The sequence below is a fragment of the Oryzias latipes genome, chromosome 16, assembly GCF_053564925.1.
Source record: "Oryzias latipes strain Hd-rR chromosome 16, Olatipes_Hd-rR_3.1".
Taxonomy (NCBI): Eukaryota; Metazoa; Chordata; class Actinopteri; order Beloniformes; family Adrianichthyidae; genus Oryzias; species Oryzias latipes.
This window is the reverse complement of record NC_136252.1, coordinates 32,514,204-32,533,672: the sequence shown is the minus strand read 5'-3', so window position 1 is coordinate 32,533,672 and position 19,469 is coordinate 32,514,204. Positions and strand designations below refer to the sequence as shown.

Sequence of the window (19,469 nt, the reverse complement as noted above, 5' to 3'; positions counted from 1 at the left end):
ACAATTGAAACCAACAGAAATTTCTTTTTTTTTTTTTTGTAGAAAAAGATTACTTTAAGGTAAAGTTGATTCAGTTTGATTCACCTTTTTTTTTAAACCACATTTAACCCTAATTATTCCTCTTGGTTGCCCTGTGGAGCATCTGAGTCTTTCATTATTCCCCCAAACCAATAATCTGCACTAAATCTGTCAGCTGATTGTTGAGGAGTGGCTGTGGTTTGTGCACTAAAAATGAACATGCTTAACAAAGATGTTAAACTTCTTCCAAAAATCTGGAAAACTTTTCTTCGAGATCCCTTCTACACATTTTAGATCTGTTCCGCACTGACTGCAGATGCTGCGCATCGACTGCAAAGTAGTCTTATGTTTAATGATTGTAATGAAGTTCTGTGAAGAGAGAGGAAAGAAGAGGTACAGTTTTCATCAAGAAGACCAAATAAAACATAGGCTGACAACAAATAAATCTGCGACTGTCGGCTTGGAGCTGGAGGTGGAAGAGGTTTAAGCGGGCCTTTTTCTCTTCTCAATCAGAACCCCAAGGCTTTGAGCTTCTAACTGGTGCTAAGAACAGCTCCAATCTCTAGTGTGGGTACAAACAGTGAGAGGATGCCAGTAACAGACTCCACTCACACTTGTTAGTCCATATTTTCAAACACAACCAACCATGCTGTTTAATACCCATGTGTAGAACAACACACATGTCTATTAAACTCAGAAATCAAGCAGCTGAACAAAAGACAGGGCAAAATGTTAGCTGACATCCTACTTACCAACTTGTTTGACTCTTATTTTTTCCTGGCATTTGATTACTTTCGTTTCAACAACAGCTCAGTGAGAGTCTTTTTCTGAATGCCAAATGAAAAATGTGGTTTTGGAGGCAGAAGCGGAGAACACGGAGTGGAGAAAACGGAGCAGAGCCCTAAAATGTTTCTGTGATGCGGAGGAGTTTCTGGACACACAAATTCTTACCCGGCTCCTGAAAGCGCTCCCATTTGATGTCTATAGGAAGCTGGGACATCTTTAAATGACATATTTAAAATAGTGCGCTAAAAGCAACCACCGTATGCCATGGAAATAAAACAAACAAACCCCCCCCCCCCCCCCCCCCCCACACAAAATGCATGTTGGACGCCATCTGGTTAACAGTCATGTTATGTGAGCAGGTAAACAGAAAAAAAACAGAAATATTCAAACAGACTCACTGAGAGACACAACACGATACATGTGCACGGTTTTCGGTGTTCCTCGGGGAAGGAGCGGGTCAGATACGGAGATTTCACACTATTCCCATCGTTTCTCACAGAGGTGTGGTGGAAGAAGGAAGACTTCGATGGAAATGTGGGCTAATGTGATCACGAAAGCTTGATGGTAAAAAGAAATGTGAGATGAGTTCACATTTAAAATGTATCAACAAAAACGAGTTTCCTTTCATTTCTAAACCAGCAAACAACGATCAGAGTCCCAAAGTTTGCTTAGAGATCTGGAATGAGATCGCTGCGCCCATGATGCGGGTTCTGAAGGTTCTCTTTTGGTTTCCTCGTTTACAGGAAACATTTCAGATTCTGCTCATAATTGTCTGGTAATAATTCTCTGTTACTAGAAAATATGGATGATAAGAATTGATGGTTATCTTCAGTGTTTTCCAGCCTCTAAGCTTGAACTAAAAGTGGTATGAAATGAAATATTACAAAATACTGAAAATTATTTCAAGGACTTTTGTCTGGAGCCAGGTCCTCTTTGACACCATTTCCCAGAATCCTCTATTGCTACATGGATCTTCCTACATAATTATTAAGGTCACAGTCGTATGGGATTGTTTCCATTGACTGTATGTGAGAATTGGACTGAGTGAAACGTCAGCCACAAAAAATAGTTTACCTCTGGCTACAACCAAAGGAAGTCAATTCAAATCCTTTTTTTGGCGATATGGACGCCGCCATGTTGGAGCCAGACGTCATCAGTAATTGGTCCGAATCGGTTTGAGTCAACTTTTCCATGGCAACTACTCTTCAATTCAAATCAGTTTAATTTATAACCCAAAATCACAACAACAGTCATCCTCAATTGACTTTGTACAGGTAATTGTGAAGTAAACATAAAATTATAAGAATCATGAATACATTGAATGTAATAGGAAAATGCTAAACTGAACTAACTAAGCAGACTAAACTAAACTGGGCATCCCTGCCCTTTGACTCTCCTTCAGTCAGGAATGAACTTGTTAAAGGCCAGACCCCTACCACTTGAAAGTGGGCTACACAAAGTCTGTTTGTGAACCCCCTACTCCCTAACCACTAAAAAAACTAAATAGTGCAGGACTATCTAGAGCCCTGGATTAAAAAAAAAAAAAAATTGGTCACCATGCTCACCACTCTTTTTTTATTTATTTATTTTTAGATTAAAATGTTGATGGTATTTTACAAAAGATCGGTTAAAACGCAATGCATTGTGGTCTACATTCACAATCTAGTGAGCATTGATGCACACTGGTCTTCCGCAGAAACTACTGGAAAATTTCTAGGGCACTCAATTTTGGAACTGTAGATTTGGACAGCTCTACAAAATGGCAAACGCACAACATAACACACTATATAGTGAGTAGTGAAGGAATTTGGATGCAATCAAAATCTGTCAAAATGTTTTTTTAATGTTGGACATGGGGGCCAGCAGGCTCCACCTACTTTTATTATGGCATCTGATTGGTCAGTTTGTTTTGGCTTCTTGGAGTCAGCAGCTACACACATTGACTGAAGTGTTGGTAAATGAACCAATAAGGTAAATGAAAGAAAAGCTCACAATGGTCACAGAAATCAATCAAATCTGACCAAACAAATAATAAATGAAAAATGTATGAAATTGAACCAATGAAAGTCCGGCATTGTTTTACAACCATGCTTCATCAGAATTATTTACAAAAATTAAGTCATGAACCATGGCTGGACTAAAATGATGGTACTCTTAGCTTAATATTTTGTTGCTCAACCTTTTGAGGCAGTCACTGCTATCAAACGGTCCCTTTAACTGTCAATGAGACTTCTGCACATGCGGACAGGTATTTAGATTCACTCTTCATAAGGAAACTTCTCCAGTAATCTCAGGTTTGAAGGATGCCTTTGCCAGACGGCATGTTTCAGCTCCTTCCAAAGATGCCCAATAGGATTTAGGTCAAGGCTTACAAGGCCACTTAAGAATAGTCCAATGTCTTCCTCAGAGCCATTCATGGAAGTTTTTAGCTGCATGTTTTGAGTCACCGTCCCGTTGCAAGACCCATGACCTGTGACTGAGACCGAGCTTTCTGATGCAGGCCAGCACATTTCTCTCTCTCAAATCCGTTGGTAGTCTTGGAATTTCATTGTAGCCTGCACAGATTCAAGATAACCTGTGCCAGATGTAGCAAAGTAGCCCCAGAACATAACAGAGCCTCTTCCATGTTTCACAGTAGGGACAGTGTTATTCATTTTTACGTCTGTGAACATAAATCTGATGTGCCTTTCCAAAAAAGTTAAAATGCTGTCTCATCTGTCCATAGGACATTCTCTCAGTAGCTTTGTCTCGTCAACATATAGTTTGGCAAATTTCAGTCTGGCTTTTTTATTATTTGCTTTCAACAATAGTGTCCTCCTTGGTTGTCTCCCATTAGGCCCACTTTGTGTCAAACAATGACTGATGGTGCGATCTGACGTTGATGTTCCTGGAGCTTGAAGCTCACGTTTAATCTCTTTAGAGGGTTTTCTTGACTTTTTTTACCATTCAAATGATCATTTTCTTTGATCTGTCATCAATTTTCCTCTTGCGGCCTCAACCAGGGAGGTTGGCTACAGTCCCATTGATCTTAAATTTCTGAATAATATGTGAAACTGTAGTCACAGGAACACCAAGCTACTTAGAGATGCTCCTATACCCTTTTCCTTTAACATGCTTGTCCATAATTTTCCTTCTAATGTCCTAAGTAAACTCTTTCCGTTGCTTCCTCTACCTTCCGTCTCCATGTCCCCAAACAGCACAGTGGCTACCTGTAGCAACTTTTTATAGTCCCACTGAATGATGACAAGATTGCAGACACCTATGATGCTAATTAGTGGACGTATCTTGTATTAACATGTCCCTTTGCTCACATTATTTTCAGTCTTTTCTAGGGGCACAATTATTTTTGTCCAGGCCTGTTTCATGATTTTGTCTTCATAAATAATTCTGTTGATGATTCTGTTGATGGTTAAAAGCAATGCTGGACCTTCTTTCAAGGTCCAGCATTGCTGGACATTGCTGTTTGCATTACTGTTGGCATTGCTGTTCAATTTCATGGAATTCTTATTTATCTTTACTTTTGTCAGATTCAAGTTATTTCTGTGGCCATTGTGAGTTTTCCTTTAATTAACCGAAGGGTCCCAACAATTTTCTCAGTGTGCACTTACTGTTTGGAACCCGGGGGGGGGGTCACTCTGTCCAATTCTTCATGCACAGTCAAGAATCATTGTTTCAATGGTGTGACCTTTTTATTTAATGTACCAGTCTTTGGCTATGTCTTTAAAGACAGTCAAGCCTCCCCAGGACTGCAGATAACCAACAGTAGCCAGGGTTGGACCAATCTTAGTGGTCACAACAGATCTGTTGTGATCCTGCCTGCGCCTGGAGTGATCCAGAACTGCACCACATTCAGGTTCAGTTAGGATTTCCTGCTACAGTGTGAGTCAGACATCCCGGTTTCATTCCTACAAAGGCTTGAGGTACCCGGGTAATGAGCAGATCCAGTCCATTTACACACCAGACACGCCTTGAGGGTTTGGAGGTTTTCACACTTCTGTCTGTCTTCGCTTTCATTGGAGCTTTGAAGGTGACTTTAAACTTACTTTAAGGCAACTGACTGGTGGATTTTCTCAGCTTTCTGTCTCTGATGTTTTCCTGTCTTTAATATTAATGAGAGGTTAAGACAACAGGCTTTGCCTGCATGTGTACAGTGTACCGAGATGTCAGGATGTGACAAATGGTAACTGCAGCGCGGAATGTAAATGAACACCAACTGTTGTCTCTTAGAGCTTCTTTAACCTTCAGATCAGCGAGGATCTTCATTTTCTGACGGGCCTCTTTGGGTGGAGATGAATGGGACGGCTGTCGGTGTGTCAGCTTGTGGTGAGTTCGGGGGGGGGGGGGGGGTACGCAGACAGGGACGCACATAAATAAGAGGAAAAGAGGCAGCAGTGACGGATGGAGGGTGAGAGGTTTGCTTATTACCTGGATACTCGGGGTGGGACAGGCGCAAGACGGGGCTGGACTAGGATGGACTGACGCCTCCCCTAAGAGAAATCACCGTATCTCATCAACAAAGGAGGAGAGGAAAGGTGAGGAGAGGACAAAAGGGCAAGAAGCAGGAGGCGGGAGGATGAGGCCGGAGGCAAAAGGAGGAGGAAGAGCGTTTGTGTAAGAGGGGAGGTTACAAAAGGGCTGTGAGGCCAGACAAACAATAATCCACAATGCACAAAAGTGAACAAAAAAAACAACATAAACATACAAATAACATCCTTTGTAAAAAAAAAAAAAAACAATTACATCAACATTACAACACTATGTGTCAACAGCCAGAATGCATTACAGCAGCGTTCATGCAGCTTATGCTAAACAGGAGTCATGCTCCAAAACAAAAGAACAAGACGTGAAGTCGTGCAACTCCAAATCTGCTTTTGAAAACAGACGATTCCTGCACGGTTCCTGCTTTAAAAAGGAGAGAAAGAACTGTGAAGAACATGCACTTAATATCCATGCAACTTTCATCTCTATGGCTCTACATGTACAGTAAACAAAGGCTGATGCTCTCATTAAAACACCTGTAAAAACATGGAAATCAGTAGTTTTCACCTCCATTGAAAACATGCCAGGATATTTATGCACACAGATTTTGGAAACAAGATCAAACAGGAAAATCAGAGGAAAACACCGAACGGACGAAACAAAGTTTCCTTCACACAGAAAGTTTGCAAAGTTCAGACAAATCAAAACAAAAACTCATCCAATATTGACATCAGTTTATATTTTCATGTAGAAGAATAGATCTAAAGTTTATCCACTGCCAGTATTTTATGATTGTTTTAAGCCGCCATCACCACAAAAACCTGTTTGAACACAATTTTTGTCGGAAGGGATCTTTAAATTGATTCAAATATTTTTACAACTCCATGTGAAAGGATCCCTTTTGTGAGAACATCAACTTAGTGGAGAGCGCAGCCAGAAAGCCACAGTCCGGAGTTTGGCTGAGGAAACAACACCAAGCAAACACCCCCCCCACTCCCTATTAACTCACTCCCCTCCCAGCTCCTTTCTTAGACTCCAGTCGCAGCCGTTAAAGCAACTGGACTCAACTGTCTGCTTTTCTCACAGCCCTGAGCCAAAGCACAGAATGAACTTGTATTTTCTGACATAATAGTGTCACTAACTGCACTGGTTACTTCAGCTGCAGGCATGAAGATTCCTCCACTGCTTTTATGCTGGTTGATCCAGCGGTAACAACAGCTTTCTGACAGAATCAGATCAAACAAACATTTCCTTTTTCAGTGCTATTCTGAGGCACGAATGTATAAATAAAGTTTCTACAAATCTATAGGAGAAGAGTTCAAACCTCTTCAATAGTAAAAGATAAACCTACTCAGCTGACACGTGGAACAAGCTCAAACACGGTTTAACTGAGGGGGAAAACCATCATCAGATGGATCCAAATGATTTGATTTATTTCTATTTTGTAACATCTTTGTTAAAGCGGGACTCTTTGGACATCACTCCTCCCTTTGTTTACAAAATCCAAAGTTTTTTGCTAGTATTTGGGTAAACTCACACTACTTTGACACATAAAAATGATTTTTTTTCAGTAAATATAAAATCCCGAATGTAACACAGACATACACCTAATGATGATAATAATAATAATAAAAAACCTTTGTTTTTATAGCACATTTCAAGATAAAAAAATCACAAAGTGCTTTACAAAACAACATAAAGTAAAGCGGCACAACAGTAAAAAGCATTTTAGTTGCTATTCTAAAAGAAAACACTAAGTCTGAGAGGAAGGGAGTTCCAGAGGGACGGAGCCACTGCTGCAAAGGCTCGGTGCAATAATAAAGGCGAGAAGAAATCAAAGCATGGATGAGCATCTCAGAACGCGACACAATTGGACTCAGTTTGGCAATGTTTTTTAAATGATAAAAACAAGTACGGACAAGTGGCAAAATGTGAGAGTCAAGAGATAAAACTGGGTCTAGAGTTACCCTGAGTTAGGCAGTAAAACCTTCCTTTAGTTGTCCTAGGTTGTGTACTTATTTTGTGCCTTATGTAGAATTTTCAGATTTCATTTGACATTTCTTTTGGCTTTTATTTTGAAATTCAGTAGTATTTGAAATTTCTAAGCATTAATTTGGCTATTTTAGCTCTTGATAGGTGAGAAATCCTTTTTCTTTTGCATTCTTTTGAACTCTTAGGCAATTGTTGAACTATCTTTGCATTTAGTAAATCCTATCTTTATTATGTGTCTTACATCCTTGTCAGCATGTTTAGTTTTAACTGTTTTTTGTAACATCATCTTTCATTTTTGCTCATTTGCTCATTTTTTCTGATCATAGTATGACTTGATAGCTAATATAAGTTAGATTTTTTTGTCGATTATGTTTTTTTATTGTCCTAGTCCTTTATTTTTAATTCTTGCAATATACCATCAAATTAAATTAAAACCAAATCAATCGTTTTTTTTATTGCTTGTTTATCTGTTTGTTTTAATCTCTGAAACTTGTTTGACTACAAAAACATTTTTTAAGTTTTCAGTTGTATGAATAAATCTATTAAAGGGAAAATGTTTTACTAGAGAAAAGTGATTAAAACTTACATTTTTTCAAGGTTCAAATGCTGCCATAAAAATTAAACACTTTTACATAAAACTAAAGAAATCGTTTTCAGGGACGTTTTTGCTGTCATGCACACTGGCCACTTCTTTTTTTTTTTGATAAGATTTACAGAAAAATGTTCAACTTTTACATAAATTAATAAAATTATGAAATGTTTTCTTTGAAAGCATTGGTTTTGTCCATTTAGGGGGTTAATTTACATAAAATATAGACCATAGAGAAGGTAAATCTTCCTTTTTTCCCCTCACAGCTTTGATTTTTTTATATTTGGTCCCATTTAGTTTTTAAAAGTCTTTTTTTCTCAAAACAGAAAGTTGTAGCTTTAAGAGGAAGGAGTTTTTCTAGAAAATATGGATTGTACACTACCGGTACTAATAATAATAATAAGTTATTTAGGCACAAACTGAAAATATCTATGTCCAAATATAGCTTTGATCTGTAGCTTCATCAGATTAGCATCCATTATTAAATTTCTGTTGCACGTGTTATTGGATTTCTCCTGTAAATTTGGTCTCTGTGTTCATAAATAGTAAAAATGCTGTGTCGATGTGTAAAAAAAAGCAGGGGGGAAGTTTTGAAAACGCTGTTGGTGGTGATTGAGTTTTATATTGTGAGTAATAAAAAAAAAAAAAAAGGAAATCGTACATTAAAAACTTAACAGTGGAGGGGAAGAACGGTTGAGGAGAAAATGAGCTTTTTCCGGCCCAGGAGACGGAGGCGTGCAGCAAAGGACATGACCTCAAGAGGAATTACTCTGAGATTTTTTTACCTCTTCCAGAAAAAACAAGCAGCAATGCTCACATGAGTTGAAGTTTATTTTTCTTCTCTAGTGTCTTTTCCCTTCTCTTCATGTTCCCTTCATGTTGTTTTGAGGGAATTTAAAAATATATATAATTATTCTGAACCAGTTCTTTTATCATTCTAAATTAGAGTTCAGAAATTCTCTTGGATCGGATGAATAACATCAGTAACTCACAAAAACTAAATCCAGATGATGGAACCATCACAGGTAAATAAAATACAGAGTTTTTTTTTTTTAACAAATGTATTTTATGTAATTTGTGTTACTTTTTCATTGTGTGTGTGTATATATATATAAATATGCATAAATATGTATAAATATATATATATATATATATACTCATACATATATGCTTTTATTTTTTGCCTGTTTTTCCAGGTTTAAGTTCAAACATTTAGTTGACAGCATTTTGGTTTTCATCAAGTTACATTTATGAGTGTTTTCTCTGCACTTTTAACAACTTTATGAAATACAATTTTCTTTTTTTAACCATTAAAGGAAGCCCTTGCAGACACGTGTAAACTGAGCTCCAAACACCTATTATGCCGTTTTGGTTTTTAATTACCACCATAATTGGTTATTTTTTTCTTTCATGTCCAAAGGATGTTTTTTTTTTTAGATCAAATTTACATAATGTCTATAAACACTTTTTCTAAACACTTGTGATAAATAGAAAATGTGTTTTTATTTTTTAAGTAAATGGGGGTTTCATACATATTAGGTTATTTAATTCACATGTCCTAAAACAGAAAAAAGGCACATTTAATACAGGTTTACATCTTTTAGATCAATTTTTGTATCTTTAGTTGTTTACATTTCTTTTTATATGGACTCTGTTTGTTGTAGCCTTCCTTTTATTTCCATTCTCCCTTTTTTTTAGGTCAACGTTATTACTAAATCTTGATTTAAAAGGGAGACCATTTTTTGGTCTTTTTGTGATTAAATAATACTATAATTGACAGTAATAATAGCTAAAAACCTTTGATTTTTCTTTTGATTTTACCTTCCAATTGTTCCGAAACTGCTTTAATGCCATTCCATTTCAAACATTTGATAAAAAAAAAAATATTCTAAAAACGCTAAGATATTCACTACAAGTTCCAATTTTTAAGGCTTTGGTGCAACATTAAAACATTGAAAAATTTCTCCCGCATGTACCACTTTAATAGATAGTTTTGTGAATAACCTGAATTTTTTTAGTGCAGCAGTGAAGTTGTTTGGATTTCTCCTGCTCCTCTGCATCGGTGTCAGTCGGTCTGATTACCTCCTCCATTGGGGGTATTTTGTGGACAAGACCACACGCACTTCCTATTTTTAATGCATGACTCAAAGGAGGCCCGCTGATTTGACAGAATGTACGTAAGATGAAAAGAGGCAAAAGCTCCTGAAGACGCAACAACACAGCACAATGCCGAGCTCAGCAGTTCAACAGAACAACTGGTTTTGGCGTCATGCAGTCACCGACCCGGATACGCTCGCTTTAAGCCGGCGGGGGGGTGTTTCGGGCTTCAGTTAAGTAAACGCATTTGATTGTCTGTTATGCTGGCAGACGAAGGCGGGCAAACCCAAACATAAAGGAGGACAGGTCAGGGACAGGCCAAGCCGATCAGAAGACAAACAGAGAGTAGACGGGTTCATAACAACAGCTGGGGACATGAAGAGACGAAGAGGCAGAAAGCACGGGCCACTGTAGCAGAGAAGAAGCAGTCTCACAGACCTGATCAGCGAATATCCTGGTTTTTGGCTCAAGAACGGGTCCTCCCCTTATCTCATCCTCCACAGCCATGAGTCTTGGAAGCAGAGAAAAAGGAGAGGGAGGATGACAGAAACAGAGGGAGTATTATAAATTCAAGATCCACAAGATGCTTAGCATCCAACATCTGGTGCGACAACATCTCAGCTACAAAGCCTCAGGTTACCTGCGTCTAAAATCTGAATCCCTTAATAATAAATGACCACATTAGATGAGGCTCAGCCAATTTGAGCCGGTGGAGCCTTTTTCCCTACAGCCCTGTGGGATTCATCAAAGCATTTGTGTCTGATTATAGAGGTTTACAAAGCGCCATTTGCGTCCAACTGTGGACTATTACGCTGAGCTCCCACTGAAGTGAACCGTTTGGTGGCAGATCCTAATCATCCCCTGGGAATTGCCCCATCTCACACAACATGCGCTGACCTGGCTTGAAAATCCTTTGACTAATCGTTTTGATGACTTGAATTGGAGATCTGCTGCCGGTTTCACGAGCCAATGTACAGTGAAGCTTCCCCGGTCTGGGATTATAACTCTGGATAGAGCCAATCAGGATTTCCTCTTAGAGCCAATTGGCTAAACTTATGTTGTTGGATGATAAAACATCAAAATGGAAACTGTGAGTACTTGTTATCATTCCTCCAGGCTTCATTTGACAGCTTTACCAGCATCTTTTCACTAATTTCCAGCGTTTAGTTGGGTCTTTGTTTTAGTAAACAAGGGAGAAACTTCAAACCTTCATTTGTCTTCACAGACATCCTTTAAAACATAAATCTATTGAATTTACCAGTTAATCAGCGGAGAACTTACCAACCCTTCCATTCACGTGAAACCTTGCCATTACATATCATTTTATTAAGAACAGCGGCACACGTTGACAATAAAGAAGCAAAATCAACAGGTGAAGTTTCCAACAGAGGTTTTTGGACGTTTTATTCCGTAAATATTGTACAGCGCTGAGATATTTCTTTACAAAATAACAGGAAAAGGAAGAGTCAGTCATAAGCACAGACAGAAATACTTGCACTGTCCCAAAAACAATGGAATGTGACATGAGAATACAGCATTCAGGTTAGACATGACTTCCAAAAGGCAGACAATGACTCGTGCGGGTGATCGTGTTACAACAACCAAAAAAAAAACAAAAAAAACAAATCCATTTGTACTTCAAGTAGTGTGCTTTTGAGGTCAAGTCGTACATTTAGTCTGAAACAATGCATCTGCAGACATGAGGTCACAATGTCTGGATATTCTTGCTACAGAGGACAAAAAAAAAAAAAAGCAGAAGACAAAAGGACATGTAAAGAAAATGTAAAAATCAACAGTAAGTCAGATCTGCATCAAAAAGGAGCTGCAAATATTTCCCCTTTTTACCCAACCGCCTGAGCTACACTTCTTTTTCTTAAAGTTAGCCTCAGGAGAGTCATTGTATGTTTAGGTTGGTGAGCACCACTCAGAAAAATATCTATAACTCAAGTCTGTTTGGACTGGGTTGATGGTTCTGCATCGAGCTTCTTTGGTGCCTTACCTACCAGGTATCCTGTAAGGCTGGACAATAAGTACTGAATCCTGAGGACCACTACTGAGCAACATTCTTCCAAATTGGCTTTATTATAGCTATATTTTTCTGCTTAGCAACGTAAATTTTAAATTACTGCTAAGAAATAACCCAACAAATATGAATGGACTGTTACTGCAAGGGAAACACTTTTTCTAAATTTAGAGAGTCACGTGACCAACAACCGGATGGCGATGCACTTCTTTGTAGCAGCTGGCTGCCTTGGGCGCTACGCAGCGGGCGCCACCAGAGGTCCCACTGCATCACACAGCTCATCAAAAGTTGAGCGTGTCATGTGGAATTGTTGGATCCACAGCTCCTCTGGAAAATGCCCGACTACCATTTTCCAAAACGGTTTAATCCGTGGCCCATCCCACATGTAAGGAGCTCGCCGCTCCACGGCCTGAAGAAGACGGCGACGTCTCCTTTGATAGATGATGATGAGCGCTAGTGCTGCTGCAGAAATTTAATGCGTCTGCCGTAGCCTACATGTGGTCCTTAATGATGGTGGAGTTTCGATAAATCATGTCTAATCCTGATTTACAACGATTCAAATAAATGTTTATAAATCTTTATAAATGTCCTTCATCATCAGAAAAATGCCACAAAAAAAATCAAAAACACCAAAGAAATTTCATTAGAAAGGGTCTTTAAATCATAATCTTCAGTGTTTTATTTCCATTTAAGGTGATGCTAAATTAAGCGGAGTCCTGTATTTAATGGTTTGTTGCAAATAAGTGACAAACGACATTAACGTGTTGAGATTAGAAGCCAAAAACTATAAAGTATTTCCACTTGTACTTAATTCTAAGAGTTTAAATAAATCAATGAGTAAATGAAAAAGCCATAAATCCATTGAGACTGATCTGCTTGGTTGTCTTTCTACATGTGTTTCGTTAAAATTAAACAATCATTATGATGATGCCATAGCTGATCTTGATGCTGAACCGTAACTCCAGATCTACCTGTCCTCAGAATCTCATCTGGGCATCAACTCACCTGCTTAGACGGGAATCATTTGCAGCTTTTTGACTCAGTTCTGTGCAAAAGTGAAAACAAACCCTTGGCTGTTGCTTTACGCCTTTTGACCACACGCACATCTCAAGCCGAAATGCCTTCATTTGCAAGACTTAAACATTAGGTAGCCGTCATACAATCTTTACAGCCGATCAATATGTTGTTGCTACAAAAGAGGCGGATAATATACTGATAGATATTTGTATATGTGTATATTTATAATGAAATTTATGAGGAAAAAAAAATTATATTGAAGATAAATGTCATACTAATAACAAAAGTATACAGTATAAGTTAGATGAAAGCATTTTTTAACTTTCTCGAGAAACTATTCTAATCACCACGTCACCGGACACCACCAATGACGGAACTGCAGGTCAAAATCATACCGAGCATGTACAGCAAAATCATACAGAGGAAAGAAAGTCATGTTTGCGTGAAATAAGGAGTAATATTCTATGCAGGCTGTATTTGAAAAGCAGAAAAGTTCACCAAAAGAACATAAGAAGCTTGGAGATAAAGTTAAACACAGAACAGATGGTTTTTGAGTTAACATCGCTGTTGACGTGTTGTCTGTTTGTTACGTTGCGCTTTACAGTCCTCCAAGTGTTATTCTGACTCTTTCGATGGCATCTGGTTGAGAAGAGTTTGGCAGGAAGTCACTGTGTCTTTATGTACAGAAAAATGCAAACAATATTTCCGGATGTGCACTTTGCAGAAACAGCACATGGGGAAATATTGTTGCCGTTATTGCGCTTCTCTTGCTAAAAAAGTTAGCTATTGCAAGATTAAAATAGTTACAATCTCACTCTCTGTAGAATACTTTTATATATTTAACATAGCATAATCATTATGGCTCTTGCATCATCAAATTGAATACATTATGGATTATAGTTAAAAATAGATTATTACTATGATCGGTGCATTGAATTTCTCTTTTCTGGTCTGCTGCATCTTCAACTTACATTTCTTTAGTTCACAGCTGGGGAGAATAAATACTTTCATTTATATTTATAATTTTAAATATCTCAACTAAAATAAAAAAAGAGCCTGTAGCCAACTGATGAGATTATTACCCTGGAGACAAAAAATATATAGGTATTATGCTACAGGTAAAGTGGATTCAGTATCTCAGTAACTTTAAAATAACTTGTCCTAAATTTAACATGTGGCTTTGGTTTAAATTAGATTGTTGAGAACAAAAGGTGTACCTGGTCAGTTGCTCTTAAAGTAAAGTCTGCGCGCAAAACATTAAGGCTTCTTTGAAAGGAAATCTCTAAATGTGAGGCTCAGCTCCAAGAGAACCCAGGCTGGCATCCCCACCAAATGGATGTACCTCTAAAGACCCAACAGAACATTTTTTTTTTCTTAGGGAACATAAGGCTATGGTTGCACTTGTCCTTAAGATTCTGGAGTCCAGTCAATCCAGGTTGTGTGGCCTGAGACGGTGCTTCTTTGCATCCACGCTCTCTGCACTTTTTACATTGCTTGTGTGCACTTTTAGAAACTCATCCAGTGTCCTGATGAGGCACGAGTCTTGCAATGCACTTCATGACAGTTTGGCTCAGTAAACTGTGGGTTTATATCGACTCGGAAGCATCCAGATCTGCTACTTAATCCCTCCTTGTGTGGTCAAGGTGAGTCACACAAGTTGCAAGTGCAAGCCTCAAGTGTTGCTTTTGTGTATGCAGCAGTTTGGGTAGGGTAGTCACGGGTGATGCTTTAAGGGTCTGTGCTCGAATCTTCACTATTCATTCGATTCAGGAATTGTCAGTGATGCACCTCATATTTTTGGCATCAGTCCCCATGTTCCCAGAAATTGGAGTAGTCCTTCTGTGATTGGGGTTGGTGTAAAAAGGAAGAGCTGTTAAAGTGTGACCCTCCAAAGTCATGAAAGTCCAGAAAAATTCACTGGAAAGTGCAGACATGCTTCTTCTTTTGTGAATCCTCTTGTGCTTTTTTTTTTTTCTTTTTTACTGTTAAACAAAAAACTAAGTGGAATCAATGTGGATTCCAAAATCCATTCGAACGGCTGAACTGTGCTGATAAAAACGGCTGCTGGTGGGTGCAACAGCACAGGGCGACGCAGGAGGTTTGAACGATGGCTTATTTACAAGACCAGCGGGACTCTGTCTTCATTCCGAGTCTTCTTTCCTGGAGTGGATCAGAAGTGGCAATATTCTCTGTCACTGATATCCACCCTTCACTTGCAGATAAGATGTGAAAATATTGCACTTTTTTTTTCCTTTTAAACTGACCTCTATCCCCAACATAAGTACAACAAAAATAGTGTAGTGTGGAAACAACATGCAGCTATTTTGGTTGTTCGCTCTGTGATCAATTTTCCACTCATGGCTCACAAACTGCTTCATTTGTTAGCGAATTATTAAAAAACAAAAAAAAAAAAAACGTTTGCTCAAAGGCCATTCCATTACAGCTTCACATGCACACTGGACTGATAAATTGGAGCTCAGCTGGAGTTTTCAGGAAGTGTTTTAACATAACACTCTTACAACATAAGCTTAGAAGACCATCAGAGATGCACTTGTTTGGCTTGAAAAGAAACACCCAGCAGGGGAGTCTGCCATGCATGTCTGTTTGGGACGACAGAAATCTGTGTCATTTATTTTATCGCCTTATACCTCATTTCCTTAAACGTAGCATCTTCTTTGCTTTCAGACTCTTTTTTTCCAAAATATCAAGTGTGTTTTAGGAAAAATATATGACTTGTAATCTATCTAAATACAATCGTACATATTTGCATAGGCTGTTCCAAATATTCAAAAAGGGAAAGCATGAATCGAAACGGCCCTAAAAAGACCACAGGACATCTTAGCTGTCTTCTGGCCTCCATCCCATAAACAGCCTCCATTTACCTGCTAATTATTCCTTTAATTTGGGAGTCTTTCTCCACTTGCTGGTACCGTAGCCTCCGCTCACTGTCCTCCAGGCGATTCTGGTACTGTAGGAGGATCTTATTGGTCTGCTGCTCCTGTAGGAGGAGCCTCCGTTCGTACTCCTCCAACTTTTTGTGAGACATCATGAGTCGCTCCTTCAGAGAGTTGATTTCTTCCTCGTACTCCCGCACCTGAAGAGGAGGCCGAGAGGACAAGATTTTGGAGTTTAAAGTTCCAATATTAATTGAGACACCTTTCAGCATAGACCCGATGTCCCACAGAAATGGTACGTACCCTGTCCATACGCGACTCATCCATGCTCTTTGAGTACTCCTTCAATTTATAGTCTTCACGATCAATTCTTGAACTCTCTATGTCCGCTGACAGATGAGGCATGTTGGACACCCAGGCCACCGTCCGCTCATTCGCCGGGGTTGGGGGGTTGAGGGTAGATGGAGTCTGTGAGCCCTGCAGAGAAATGACAGCACTCTGAGTATCAGAAAGAAGACTGGCTCATAGACATTAACAACAGCCAACATGAGGATTTAGAACCAACTTTGCAAAAAATGTTTTTTTTGGTGTTTTTAACGTGTTTTTTGTGGGATTTTCCTGATAATAGAGGGCATACATTAATAAAGGAAGGCTAAAATCGCATTTCTGAGTATTTCTTTATTCAAATAATTGTGAAGAAGGAGCAGATGGAAAAAAAAAACAATTTGAAAAAGAGCTTATTAAAAAAGTACTGTGGGAAGGCCGTAAACCCATGGGACTTAAAGTTCAATAGGAGCAAGTCTGAGCTGTGTTAGACACAGCAAACTTAAATAAAAATAACATTGAAAAGCAAACATTAATACTAAATCAAATTAATATCTTAAGCTACCTCATCAATTTTTGCTGATTGTATACAATGTTGAATTAAGCGAACTATATAATCACTTTTATGTAGCCATTCAGAGAGTTTTAACTTCACAGAGGGTTCCCTCCCCGTGGCATTTAAGGTTAAATTTGATCAACGTAATTTATGTGGGTCAACAATATATCTCAGTATCAATAATAATATAAAATAATATTAATAATAAAAAATTGATACTTCATTTATCACACAATAGGGAAATTTGTCTCCACATATGACGCATCCCCTGGGGGAGCGCTCAGGAGGCAGCAACGTTAAGGGTCCCCCAGAACCGTTGTTTATTCCCCTCCGGGAATCGAATCTTGGATCCCTGCTTGGCAGCTTCCTACCTCACCGACCGAGCTGAGCTACCCATCATGATCAATCTTAAATTGTCCCAGAACTGATCCCAGATGAACTCCTTTTAATACCCAGTTGACATAAAGTCAGCAATTCTAGCGCTAGACAGACATATTTCAAACCATACAGCATGTAATTGGTTAATCAAACACCTTTGTCATATGATTTATAAGTCATTGTGACAGAAGACTAAACTGAAATCTGTTTCTGAGTTTAAATAATTTGATCTTTCTTAAATTTTAAATATTGCTGACACAAAAAAAAAACAACCCTGAAGAACAGAGGAAAAAAAGAACAGCCATGGGAGGGCACCGACAATACCTGTTTGGTCATTGTGGGTTTGAGAAGGTGCTGTTGAGACTTCTGCTGTGGTGACTGCTGAGCGCTCTGGCTGGTTGTCCCCTGTGGACTCCCACTTTCCCTGACTGAGCTCTGCTGGTGGGGAAGACCTGGGGCAGTGTTGTCTTTAACTGACAGCTGCCGCGGCCTGCCGCCGTAGCCGGACTCTGGTGATGGGAGGAGGTTCCCGCTCTGCGGCCGGTTTTTCCCGGAAGCAGCGGGGGCGGCGGCCGAGCTGACGGAGAGCTGATGGGAAGTTTGTGACTTGACGCGCTGGCTGGGAGGCGGAGCAACTGAACTCTGGCGCATGGGTTGGACTGTCGATGGCGGCGTGGTGGCCAAGGAAGAGTGGGAGGTCCCAGTCTGGGAAGCTATACCCATCATTTGCTGTTGCTGCTGGAGATTATCCTTCAAAAGAAACCAGGTAAACAAGACATTACCTGCATTGTTACATGATTCATTTTTAAGTTTGATACAGGGAACTGTCATTAATAAAATTACAAATAACCCTACAAATGTATAGTACTGTATGTCATATTGTGTATAATTATGTGATATTCTACAATAAGTACAATATTAAAATATTAATATTTGGGGGTAAAAACTGGGAAATTCTGTCTCCATTGCCAAGGATGTTTTTTTCTGGGTCTTTCTGAAATAATATTTTATGGAAAACTGCTTCAGAAAATGCAGTTTCCCACAATCATCCCCTTTATTTGCTTCTTCTTCTGAATCAGTTAGGAGGAGACACTCATGAAACTCTAGGATGATATTAGTAAAATTTAAATCAGACTTCACGAAAAATGCTGAGAGATTTTCAATTACAGACTCAGCAGAAACCAGAATAATTCAGAGGGGTTTTCATGTTTCAGCTTGGATTTTATCGCTAAACCACACTAGAAAGCTTAAAGCAGCATGAAACTTTCTTAAACCACATTTTAGCTGGAGAGAAATCACACAAACCATAAAATTAAGCTGCAACACATCGGAGAACCTTTTGATTTCAGTTGTAGTGAGATGCGTCTACTCAAAAGCAGTTTGTATTCAGTGGTGGAAATCTGAGAGTGGATTTCTTCTGTTTGGCACATTAGGAATGTGGATTATTGTGTGATGAGACCAGCTGCCACGGTGCAGCACAAAGCTCAAGTGTTGTTTTAGGCTTCAAAGACGTCTCTCTGTTTGCTCTTTTATGCAAATAAGAAAACCCTGAAGTCAGTTTTGGCTCATTCCACTTGCGGTTAGATCGGTGAAAACAGCAAAGAGAAGGTGTTGGTAAAACAACTTCTGAGAATTCTGAGGACATTTGGGCGGATTTTGAGGATGGAAAGGTCTGGGTGAAATCTGCACAGTTACCTGCACATGCGTGGACATCTGCCTGCGGCCGAACTCGGCCCTGGTGTAGTCGTCGCTGTAGCTGTGTGAGTGGATGATGCTGGGTTGGCCCAGGTGCCCGTCCCTGGTCCTGAGGGTGGACAGATCCTCACTGCGGGAGAACCCCCCATGGGCAAACTGTGGGATGTAGGACGGGTGAGAGGGCTCGGGCTCTGGGGCCAGTAGAATGGGAGCTGGTGGTTGAGCCCGGCTGTGCTGGTGATGGAGTTGGTGCTGCTGGGGGCCGTCAGCCGTCGCCAGATGAAAGAGGGGATTCTGGAAGGAAAGCGGGTAGCGCATGGCGGCGGCCTGCTGTTGCTGCTGCTGGGATAGCGAGTCGGAGGTGGTGCCCATCTGGCTCAGCTGGCTCAGCCGGAGGCCGCCGGACATACTGGAGCCGCCAGAGCCAGCTGACAACCTCCCACCAGCCCGCAGCTGGCTGCTCAGGCCCGACCCCAGGCCGCCACCGCCTCCGCTGCTCAGCCCGCCGAAGCTGCCCATGCCGGCGATGGAGGCCTGGGAGGAGTTGAGCATGTCCACCGACTGCAGATTAGACACGCTGTTCATTCGGGAATCCTGGAGGTCCATCATAGATACGCTTTT

At 39.8% G+C, this 19,469-nt stretch overlaps 1 protein-coding gene across 24 annotated transcripts in view; it reads right to left on the bottom strand.

Moving 5' to 3' along the window:
- syngap1b (synaptic Ras GTPase activating protein 1b) overlaps window positions 1–19,469 on the bottom strand; it is a 182,259-nt gene that overhangs the window by 5,883 nt on the left and 156,907 nt on the right. For 9 of the 24 annotated variants that reach the window (XM_078932581.1, XM_023964284.2, XM_078932578.1 and 6 more), the window contains 5 exons: window positions 18,849–19,442; window positions 17,478–17,903; window positions 16,199–16,372; window positions 15,884–16,095; window positions 10,400–10,472 (listed from right to left, as the gene is read on the bottom strand). In XM_078932581.1, coding sequence (XP_078788707.1) covers window positions 10,400–10,472; window positions 15,884–16,095; window positions 16,199–16,372; window positions 17,478–17,903; window positions 18,849–19,442 — 1,479 coding nt within the window. Of the gene's footprint in view, window positions 1–5,229; window positions 5,292–10,399; window positions 10,473–14,364; window positions 15,162–15,883; window positions 16,096–16,198; window positions 16,373–17,477; window positions 17,904–18,848; window positions 19,443–19,469 lie in introns of those variants that run through there. The other 15 variants (XM_078932588.1, XM_023964290.2, XM_078932593.1 and 12 more) reach the window with 11 other exon arrangements.